Here is a 12,107-nt window from a genome sequence, read left to right as displayed (position 1 = left end):
GGAGAGATCACCCTCTTGGGAGTTTTCTATAAGTCTCCAACTTGTTCCAGGGATGTCGAGGAAAGAATTGCAAAAATGTTTCTCGTTAGGAGCAAGAGTAATAGGGTAGTTGTTATGAGGAATTTTAATTTCCCCAACATTGACTGGGAATGCCAAAGTTCAAGTAGTTTAGATGGGTCAGTTTTGTTCAATGTATGCAGGAGGGTTTTCTGACACAGTATGTAGACAGGCCAACAAGGGGTGATGCCATATTGAATCAGGCCAGGTGTTAGATTTGGAGGTAGATGAGCACTATGGCGATAGTGCCCACAACTTGGTTATGTTTACAATTGCAATGGACAGAGATAGGTATATACCACGAGGAAAGTGGTATAACTCGGGGAGGTGGGGGGCAATTACGATGCAATTAGGCAAGATTTAGGATGCATAGGATGGGGAAGGAAACTGCAGGGGTGGATACACTTGAAATGTGGAGCTTATTCAAGGAACACCTACTGTAGATCCTTGATAAGTATAATACTTATCAGGCAAGGAGGTAGTTGTCAAGAGAGGGAGCATGGTTTAGTAAAGAAGTTGAAGCTTTGATCAAGCGATAGAAGAAGACTGATGTTAGGATGAAGCATGAAGGCTCAGAGAGGGGGCTTGAGAGTTATAAGTTACTTAGAAAAGATCGAATGAGAGGGCTAAAAAGAGCCAGGAGGGAGCATGAGAAGTTGTTGGCAGATAGGATCAAGGAAAACCCCAAGGCCTTCTCTTGGTATATCAGGAATAAAAGAATGACTAGAGTACAATTCGGGCTAATCAAATGCAGTAGTGGGAAGTTGTGTGTGGAATCTGAGGACATAGGGGAAGTACTTAATGAATACTCTTCATCAGTATTCACATTGGAAAAGGGCAACGTTATTGAGAATACAGAGGTACAGGCTACAAGATTAGATGAGTTTGAGGTTGACCACTAGAAGGTTTTAGCAATTTTGGAAGATCTGAAAATAGATACAACTCCTGTGCCAGATGGGATTTATCCTCATTCTCCAGGAAACCAGGGAGGAGATTGCAGAGCCTTTGGCTTTGATCTTTGTCATCATTTTCAACAGGAGTAGTGCCAGAAAACTGGAGGATGCCAAATATTATTCCCTTGTTTAAGAAGGGGAGTCTAGATAACCCTGGTAATTATAGGCCAGTGAGTCTTACTTTGGTTGTGAGTAAGGTAGTCAACATGGTTTTGCGAAGGATAGGTTGTGCCTAACTGACGTTATTGAGTTATTCGAGAAGGTACCAAAACAGGTGGATGATGGTAAATTGGTTGAAGTGGTGTGTATGAACTTCATTAAAGCGTTTGATAAGGTTACACATGGTAGGCTGTTGCACAAAATATGGAGTTTCAGCATTAAAGGTGTTTTAATGAGTTGGATCAGAAATTGGCTAGCTGAAAGAAGACAAAGGGTGGTGGGTTGATGGGAAATGTTCACCCTGGAACTCAGTTAAGTGTTGTGCCGCAAGGATCTGTTTTGGAGCCTCTGCGGTTTGTCATTTTTTTAAATGATCTGGAGCTGGGCGCAGAAGGATGGGTTCGTAAATTTGCGGACTGACAGTAAGGTAGACAAGGTTGTGGATAGTGCCAAAGGATGATGTGGGTTACATAGATAAGATGCAGAGCTGTGCAGAGAAATGGCAAATGGAGTTTAATATGGAAAAGTGTGAGGTAGTTCACTTCGGAAGAAATAACAGGAAGGCAGAGTACTGGCTGATGGTAAAATTCTTGGCAGTGTAAATGAACAGAAAAATCTCAGTATCCAGGTGCATAAATCCCTGAAAGTTGCCACCCAGGTTGATAGGGTTGTTAAGAAGGCATATGGTCCGTTAGCATTTATTAGCAGGGAATTGAGTTTTGGAGCTATGAGGTCATGCTTCAGCTGTACAATACACTGATAAGGCCGCACCTGGAGTATTGTGTACAGTCCTGGTCACTGCAGGAAGGAAGGATGTGGAAGCTTTGGAAAGGGTTCAGAGGAGACTTACTAGGATGTTGCTTGGTATGGAAGGAAGGCCTTACGAGGAAAGGCTGAGGGAATTGGGACTGTTTTCGTTGGAGAGAAGGTTGAGACGTGAGTTATTGAGATGTATAAGATAATCAGAGGGTTAGATAGGGTGGACAGTGAGAGCCTTTTTCCTCGGATGGTGAAGGCTAATGCAAGGGGACATAGCTTTAAATTGAGGGGTGATAAATTTAGGACAAATATGGCAAGTAATCCCTTCACTCAGAGTAGTATGGGCGTGGAGCAGCCTGCCTGCAACCGTAGTAGACTCGCCCATGTTAAGGGCATTGGACATACATCGTTCCATTATTATCCATATGTATGTTAGATGGGCATTAGATTAATTTCACAAATTGGCACAACATTGAAGGCCAAAGGGCCTATACTGCGATGTAACATTCTACGTTCTATAAATCTAGTCTCAGTGATGGTGGTTATGATGACTGTCTTTGACTGTTATAAAATGCCAAATGATTTGCTGTTGCATTTTTAGAAAAGAAATCTGCCAGCCTTACCTGATCTGCCCTACAGGCAATTCCAGACCCATTATCATGTGGTAGATTCTTACCTGCCTTTTCAAATGGCCTAATAAGCCAATCAGTTCAAGGGCAATTAGGGAGAGGCAATAATTGAAAGCAAAAATGCTGTCGGTCACTGCGTCCGGCAGCATGTTTGGAGAAAGCAAGCTAGCATTTCTAATCTAGATGAATCTTTGAGAGCTGAAGTGAATGTAGAGGGGGAAGCATTTATGTAATAGTCAGGGGAGGGAATTGGAGTGCCGAGGGGGGAAGGGTGTTGATATTTCAGATAAATGATGTTGGCTTTGTTTGTGATGTCATATCCCAGGAAAAGATGAAAAAAGAATTCCACCACCTTTTCAGGTGATACTTTCCAGATCATAATAATGAGTTGTGGAAAAATAAATTCTTCTGGCCTTCCCTGTCGTATGTTTGCAAGTTACCATAGTTCTATGCTGTTGGTTGTCAACGCTTCAATCATATAAAGTTTTATTGTTTCTCATTTACTCTGTGAAAACCTCTCCCAATTTAACACTTGTGTTTCATCTATCCTTCCACTTCTGTGCATGCCGAAGAGCAACCTTAAACTACTCTCTCCATATGAACTGGTAACTTTCTAGTTAATTTCTTTACCATCTCGCATCCTCCTCCTGATGTTATTGCTCAGAAAAGGCTGCAAATCTCCAGCTGAGGTCTAATAATAGATTTATGCATGTTCAGCACCGTTTCCTTTCTTTTATGCTCTGAGCTTCTACTTAATGCCCAAGGTCACACATGCTTTTTTGTCAGTTAACTTGTTTGGCCCCCTTCAAAGATTTCTGTATGTGAACTCCCAGTTCTGTCTATTCCTGCATCTGTTCTAAGAATGTGCCACTCAATTGGACTCTGCTTGCTCTTTTTTTTCCAGAATGTGCCCCTCCCCACTTCTTATTTCTCCACATTAACTGTCGTCTGTCCAGCTCTCCAGTCTGTCTGTGTCCTCTGTCTTATTTTGCAAGGAGTGTTCCTATGTGTACCACCTAATCTCTGGAGCTGGTTAATGTCATAGAGGGCAAGTCATGGATTCACTGGGAGTATGAGGATTTGTGAATCTGCTTGATTGCCTTGGGGAATTTGCCTGAGTTTTTTCTAAATGAAGCTTTTTTTTCTCTCTCTCAGGGATTCATTTGATTACAAGGTGGGCCATTTATATACGTGGCTGTACCAGATTCACTGCATAAACTGCAACAAAAAATCCAAATGGTGCCAAAATAGACATTATAGCAAGCAGGAAAGATTGAACAGGCAGCCAGCATTTTGTTCATTAAAGAAAGAACTGAATGTGGCCTGATAGCTATCTTTCACGTAGGTACTAAAGAAGATATCAAATTGCAGATCATGGAAACATAGATCAGGCTATTTTAGATTGAGTTTGAGTCCATCACGTATTGTTCTAGAAAAGTAACCTGAATATATTGTATGAATTCATCCATCTGCCAGTCTAATTATCCTAATCTACACATTGATTAAAGCCACCCAGAATAGATGTGCTGCCTTTTTTACATTCCTCATTATCTCCTTATTTATCCTCTGCCTTACTCCCTAGCTATTGTAAGGGCATAAATAGACTATGCCCAGCTTCACCTTCTTTTGTATCTCCACCCACATGAAGCCTACTTCATCCAATCCAAAATCTATTCTTTATGCTGTACTTATTGCATCTCACACTAACAATGTTACCCCGTCAGGCATTCCTCCCTATCTGTCCTTTCGAAAAGTCCGATATCCCTGAATGATTAGTTCCTAGCTTTGATCATCTTGTAACAGTGTCTCTGTAATGGTTCGAAGATCATGCTCAATAATCTCTCTTTTGTGATGTTGATTCATTTATTTTCTGAGTACTATGCAAATTTAAGTGAAGAACTATTAATGTTGTCCTTTTTTTTGCCATTTCTTCCCCAATCCAATTTTTTGTCGTTGTTATTGTTCATACTTGTTCAGTATTTCCTTCCTTACCCCACTTGGGAGGCATTGCCAGAATATTTGTTCTCCAATGCCATCTTGTGCTTTGTCATCCTCTGTATACCCAACACCCAGCTGTCACCACCAATACCCCTAATTCCACCTTCCCAGGACTTGGTCTGATATATCTTCACTGCAGTCTTTCTGTAGCAAGTCCACCTTTTTTTGGAGATGGAAAACAAACATCGTAAATTCAAAATAATCACCAATAAATTCATTTGAGAATTTTGGATTAATTTATTTTCCCACAGTGGAAGCTATATGTGATTCTGCTCGCCGAGCTGGAAGTTTTTGCTGCAAACGTTTCGTTCCCTGGCTAGGGAACATCATCAGTGCTGTTGGAGCCTCGTGTGAAGCGCTGCTTTGATGTTTCTTCCGGTATTTATATTGGTTTGTTCTTGCTGCTTCCGGGTGTCAGTTTCAGCTGCAGTGATTTGTATGTGGGGTCCAGGTCAATGTGTCTGTTGATGGAGTATATGTGATTCACTACCATAAGAAACAGTTGAGCTAAAATTAAAGAATAATGGTGAATTGCTGACAGTTTTTGCATTGAAGTTCTGGTAGAGATTTGTACGTAAAATCTCTGACTGCCAAATGAGCCACAGCTGGTCAGATTGGCGGAAGCTGGTATGAGGAATGGCAAGGTGTCCTGTTTCTGTGCTGTATATTCTTTGTAATCCCAGCTGGTCTATTACCAGCTATTGTGTGAATGTCTCACATTTTAATGTGGATAATGATGTTCACCGTGATTCCATTCTAAACTTTGAGAAACCAAGCAGAGTGCTGCATTTATTACAGGATAATCTTGATAGCCAAAAGGCATAGGGTCCAGTTGTTTAATAGTGTTGGAGGCACGCTTAAACATTTGTGGCTATTCTGAACAAAATACTGTTTGCGATTATGCTTCAACCAATCAGATGGTTGTGTCTAAAAGGGCCATTCAGTTAACAAATCGTTTAATTAGCCACAGTGCAGCAAAGTGACTCTTTGGATGTATATGGATCTTAGACACTGGGAATAAGAATTTTGTATCACGTCAGATATCATGTCTTTGTAGCAAAACCACGACTTTGTACATTGAATGTGGAACACAGGAGCAGTCTTCAACAGGAGCAATTAGAGAACAGGGATAATTACACAGAGCATGAAAGCATAATTCAGTCTTTGCTTTTGCATTGTGCATTCAGTTCTTTTCTCTTTATATTATCATTGTCATATGTCATACGCTCAGAACAAAAAAGTCAATGTAAATGTGTCATGATATAATTACACCCACCAACCAGTGTTGACATTGTACACTCTTCTGGATGGGAGTTTGTAATTACAGTATGACAGCAGTTTCCATTATAAATGTAGACCTAGGAATTTGTAAAGTTTATTATAATTTTCAGAAATTCAGGCATAATACGTATAATGTTGTATGTTCTTGTTGCCTGTTTGAAAAATGACTTTGTTGCCGAGTGATAGGAGAAGCTGTTTCAGTTTCCATTAAACCATGCAGCTTGTGAATGTTCTATATTTTGCTGATGAGTATATAACTGAACAGGTTTAATGAAATCTTCTCTTTGTTTAAAATCCCTGCTGTTACAATTTTCAATGTGGGCCCCATAAACATGAAGAAGGTAGCAAAGGTTTGGTTGGCCATTCTGCTTGGTTTGTGAATTCATCATTCTTCAGAATGTTTATAGGTGCGTGTGTCAACTTGGGTTCATCAATTAAGTTATTGACTTTTTTTAGACAAAAGCTTGATGAAGAATATTAACATTTCCTTGTTCCTTGCTCCTGTAACTCCTGAAGGGGCTACTATATTCTTGGATGTGGTTCATGGGATTGGTGGGAGGACGAGTTTTTTTTTAATTCCCTCATGGGAAGCGGGCACTGCTGACTGGTGAGCATTTATTGCCATCCCTAGGTGCCCTTGGGAGGATGGTAGTGAGCTGCCTTCTTGAGCTACTGCAGTCCACATGTTGTATGTATTAGCAAAAGTGCCTGAGCAGTGAAAATGCCTCAGCCAAGCTTCATTTTTGCAGCTAGGTTTGTTACACCCTGTTCACGATGAACAACTCAGGTTGATATTTAAGTGTTTTACCTTTCATCCCAGTCTTCATTTGATAAAGAAAATAGAGTTTTAATTCTTTCATGGGATGTGGGTTTTGCTGAGTGAGCATTTGTTGCTCATCCCTCATTACCTTTTAAGCTGAGTAGCTTGCTGGGCCATGTTGAAGGACAGGGTAAGAGTCAGAAGAATCAACCTTGTTTCTTTGGATCTGGAGTTTGCACCTAAGCCACACTAGATGAGGACAGCAGATTTCTTTCCCTAACAGACATCAGTGAATTAGAGGGTTTTTTTGCAACAGTTATTTCCTACCTTTCAATTTAATCTGATTTTCACCAGTGGTTACGGTGAGATTTAAACATGTGGTCTGAGAGCATTGACCTGGACCTCTGTATCACTAGTCCAGTGACAGCACCATTATTCCACCATTCTTCCCAAGCCACTCGTCCTTTTCCACTATGTTAAAGCATGAAACCTGGCTTATAAAACGACAGGTTTTCTAATAGCTTGGCAGATTGGAATCTTTAAAAGCAGGATTTTCTGGATTTCTATTGATAGTAGAGACTAATGTTTAGACATTTGTTGAAGTAGAGGACCGGAAGCTGCCATGCATCATGTTGTTCACTCTCGGCCGTGAGGCACTGACTAATAGAGAGGTCAAAAGGTTAACAATTAATGCTAGTAGTGGATCCTTTTCCTCTGTAATTCATTCATTACCACCACTTAGTACTGCTGTGTTCACTGTTTATTTTTGCAAGTTGGTAACAAAAGTCATTAGTAGTTCATGGACAAAGAAGCAGGAATTGGCCATTCAGTCCCCTCACCTTTTCTGGAAAATGGCTAATTTGAATAGGGGTTTGAAAGTGCATGTTTTTTAGTATTGCAGACTAAAAAGTGTAATATGATGCAAACAGAGGAAGAAAAACTTTGTATTTTTATAGCATTTTGGGAACTTCAGAAATTATGAAAAGTGCCTTATAACCAATGTATTATGAACTGGTATCATTGTTATAACGTAGGAAATGCCACAACCAATTTGCACACAGCAAGCTTTCACAAAGAAAGCTTTGAGAAAATAACCTGACGATCTGTTTCATTGCTGTTGGTTAAGAGATAAATATTCAGCAGGCGATCACAGAATGATGGGTGGCTGCTGTTGAAATAGTACCACACAAACTCAAATTGAGTGTCGGACATGGTCTGCATTTATGTCTCATCTGAGCGGAGGTATTTTCAACAATACAGCATTCCTTCAGTTCACAGTATAGAAGTGTCAGCCAAGATTTTGTTGTCAAATTTCACCCTGTACTTGAATTTCAGCCACTTGAGTGTGAGGGGTGTCATGGCTAATACCTAAACTAAACCAATGGTTGTCCAGATTTATTTCCTTTTTGTTTAAGTATTGAACCTTGACAAGGAATGCTTTTCATTTTAAATGTACTTTTTTTTTCAGGCCACAGTATTACAAGCTTTTAGACGAATGTGTGTCTCAGGTAGTCCTACAGAAAAATGGAGCTGACCCAGACTTCAAATGTAGAAAAGTCTCTGTGGATGTGGAACATTTAATAGGTAAATGCACTTCCGATAGTCTTTCTGTGACTAATTTTGGCTGGATAATCACCAGCACACTGTATTGAGAGTCATACAATTAAATAAGATATTGTGTAAATGTAAAAATGTATTTCTTCTGTACTTTGTTTCAATTCTGGAACAGCAAAGTTTTCAGATTAGAAGGGCCTAATAATCTTTTGCTGGGTTTATTTTGCAGACAACATGATTGACAAAACCAAAGTGCAAATCAGCGAAACCAAAGCTGCAGAATTGGAAAAAAAGGTAAGTCAGCAAAAAAAGTTAATTTGCTTTAGAAGATATACATGACAACCTGTGATAGACAGGTCTACTCAGAGCCAGCCACAGAGATGTCAAATTATTTAGGTTTTCATCAAGTGCCTGTCAGAAAATTCAATGAGCTGACCACTGACAGTTGTATAAAAATGTTTCCATTTAACAATTTTGCAGAAAAAGGTTAATTGTAGCTGTCCTTAGGAAATAGCATGCAGCATTGTTATTTTTAAGAAATTAATTTAGCTACCAGTGCCAGCATAAATCTGACTGACCTCTGTAATTCCACTAGAATGTCTTTCTTGCAACGTCCCTGAATTTTTATGTTTTAATTCTGAAATTGGATTTCCGTTCCACTGATTCATTTTTCTGAGTTTATTGTTTCCAAAGACAATATTGTCTATATTGAACCAGCAGCATATAATTGCCTGTTTTTGAGTAAGGGTATAATATTTACAGTCCTTCAGTCAAAAAAATATATAAATTTGGAGTAAAAGTAAGTTATTCAGCCCCATCAAGCCTGCTCTGTCATTTAATAAGGCCATTTACCTCTGATTACCTTTGATTCCCTTGACTAACAAACATTGAACTAACTCCTCTCTGACAAAAAATTATGATGTCACCTCTGTCACCTTCTGAGGTAGCCTGTTCCAAAGTTGCAACCTTACGAGAGAAAAAAAATTTCCCTGGATTGTCCTAAAAGCGCAATCCCTAATTTTTAAAGTGTCCCCCAGTTCCGGAGTGTCCAAGAGGAAACATCTTTTCCGCATCGACCTTGTCAACACTGTTCAGGAGCTTTTGTCGTTCAATCAGGGCACCACTCATTTTTCTATACTTCAGTGGAAACCAGATGAGCCTGTCCAACCTTTCCTCCTGAGACGACACCCTCTTTTAAGTTATCAATCTGTTAATTCTCTTTAATCCACGCTAGTATATTTAAAGCCTTCCTTAAGTAAGAAGACCAAATCTGCGCACACAATTTGAGATATGATCTAATCACTGCCCAGTATAACTTTACTTTCATAAAAGATGGTGTTCCATGAACCTTGATAATTACTTGCTGTACTTGAATTGAATTAATTGTCACGTGTACCAAGGCACAGTGAAAAGCTTCGTCTTGCGAACAACACAGGCGGATCACAGAGTTAAGTAGCATAGATAGTAAATAATAGGTAAACAGTGACAAAAACAAAAACACAGGTACAGGTGAATGCTCAGAGAGTCCAGTCATTTCTGTAACAACAATAGGGTAGAAACTGTTTCAAAACCTGCTGGTGCATGTGTACAGGTTTCTGTACCTTCTCCCTGATGGTAGAGGCTGCAGAAAAGCATTGCCAGGATGGGATGGATCCTTGAGAATGCTGGCGGCCTTTCCTTGACAGTGGGCCTGGTAGATGGATTCTACAGATGGGAAGTTGGCCTTTGTGATTGTCCGGGCCAAGTTCATCACTCTCTGTAACCGTCCCCAATCTTAAATGGTACAGTTGCCATACCAGGTAGTGATGCATCCAAACAAAGTCCTCTTGATGGCTCAGCTATAAAGGTTGGCAAAGGTACTCACTGTCATGCTAAATTTTCTCAACTTCTGGTAAACAAACTGCTTGATGTTAGAATTCTCCTTGCTTTCACATTTCTGTAGGCGTTGCTCCTTCCTAATCTGTCTCCAATCTCTTCCAACCCCATAACCTTCCGTGATGCCTACGATTATCTAATTCTGACCCTGTGTGCATCTGTAATGGTTGCTGCACCATTGGTGGCCTTGCCTGCAGCTACTTAGACTTGCAGCTCTGGAATTCCATTGCAACATCTCACTATCTTTTTACTTCACTTCCCTCCTTTATACTCCCTTAAGGTCTACCTGTTTGGCCAAGATTCTGATACTTCATGTAATATCCTCTTCTATGACTTGCTGTTTCAATTTGTTTAGTAATTTCCCAAGGCATTTCACAGGAGTATTAACAGTGCTAAAGATATGTCAGTCATTATATTAACAGGTTTGAGTAATTGCTCATAAATCTTTTGTTCAATAGTGATCAGTTCCATATGCTGACTGATGGTTATGTAGCTCCCCCACAAATTTGTCCTAATTCTCTTCCCATTCAGTGTGCCCATTCCATATAATTTTCCTTATTAATTTTTATAAACTGCAATGTGGATACAGAAGTTGATTTGAGTGATAGGAGCAGGAATAGGTCATTCAGCATCGTCAAGCCTGCTATGCCATTCATAATGATCCTCCACAAAACTATTAACATTTCATCCCTTGAGCCACAGACTATATCGACGTCTTTCTTGAAGAGTGATAATGTTTTGGTGTTAACCCCTTTCTATGGCACTGAATTCATTTTATAGTTTCACCAAAGAGGTGCCACGATGTCATTGGCTGAATGGCCTCCTGTGCTGTATAATGCTGTATTCTGCCTGTAATAAGTATTTTTGGTTTTGAAACAGCTTGATTCAGAGTTAACCACTCGGCATGAACTACAAGTGGAAATAAGGAAGAAAGAAGCAGATTTTGAAGTGAAGCTCTCTGAACTTCAAGCAAAACAACAGGTGCTAGAGACGAGTAAAACAGAGGTGGAGATTGAAAATAAGAAACTGTTGAATGAAAATAGTCAACTAAAGGATGAGGTAATTCATTCAAAATATTTATAATGCACGTTAACTCCCTGAAGTTGCAATCCCTCACCAGCTTTCCTCATAAATATAGACAAGGTTGACGGGGTGATTTAATCAAGGTACTTAAAATGAGGAGTTTTAATAAGTTGGATACAGAGAAACGCTATTGGGTGGGGGTGGGCAGAGAAGCAGCAATGTGAGGTGCTACTCATCTTAGTATTAAAGCCTGATCATGTATGGGTGAAATCAAGAGGTAGTTTTTTTTTCATACGAAGTGTAATGGAAATTTGGTCCATTCTTTCTCCAGTTGAAGATTTGAAGAGTGACAGCAATATAGACCTTTCCTGAGCATGAGTATCTGGACTATGAAGCAAAGACAGCTGAATGGACATCAGGGCACAGTGGTGATTAGGTGGAGTGTGAACGCAGGCTTTGAATGACAGGAAAGATCTGAGAAAGCTGACCGGCCACCTTCAATTCCCATGTTTATATATTACTCATTCAAATCGATCAATTAACAATTAATTATGTGAATGTGAGGACACACAAATTAACATTTGTAATTTGTTCATTTGTTAAAAAATAAGAACGAAACATCAAAAACAATGCGTTTCCCAGCTGTTGGTCAAAAAGTATAGTTCAGAACTGTATACTGACCAGCTCTGAATGGTAAAAGTCAACTGGCTTGGAAACAAGATCAACAATTTGTTTGACAGCCTTTCTCCTATCCAGTGTTCTTTTTGCTAAAGTCAAATAGAAATTATAACCTTGGTGAAGAAATGCCTACTGGGTGCCCTATGCATTACTGTACATTTTTTTCCTTGCCTAAGTAATATTTTAGCCATGGCATTTTAAACTTAATCACGTGCATCCACACTAAAGATGTTTGTTTGTCAAGAATATAAGTATGCTTTGCTTCCTGTCAGTTGTGTTACTGTCAAAGGTAGCCTGCTCAGCATTTTCTAATTGGAAACGGAGGTGGAAAATGATGATTACACCCAGCCAACTCTGCAGCATCTATGGAGACGATTTAAG

The 12,107-nt window shown here is 39.6% G+C and overlaps 1 protein-coding gene across 1 annotated transcript in view; it reads left to right on the top strand.

Moving 5' to 3' along the window:
• The window catches only part of LOC132823514 (protein diaphanous homolog 1-like), a 342,084-nt gene that overhangs the window by 129,081 nt on the left and 200,896 nt on the right, over nucleotides 1-12,107 (top strand). The window contains exons 13-15 of the mRNA XM_060837454.1: nucleotides 8,065-8,180; nucleotides 8,380-8,444; nucleotides 10,905-11,084. Of these exons, the coding sequence (XP_060693437.1) occupies nucleotides 8,065-8,180; nucleotides 8,380-8,444; nucleotides 10,905-11,084 (361 nt within the window). The remainder of the gene's footprint in view (nucleotides 1-8,064; nucleotides 8,181-8,379; nucleotides 8,445-10,904; nucleotides 11,085-12,107) is intronic.

Source organism: Hemiscyllium ocellatum, chromosome 16 (genome assembly GCF_020745735.1).
Source record: "Hemiscyllium ocellatum isolate sHemOce1 chromosome 16, sHemOce1.pat.X.cur, whole genome shotgun sequence".
NCBI lineage: Eukaryota > Metazoa > Chordata > Chondrichthyes > Orectolobiformes > Hemiscylliidae > Hemiscyllium > Hemiscyllium ocellatum.
Note: the sequence above shows the minus strand (reverse complement) of the source record. Positions and strands in the feature narration are given on the sequence as shown.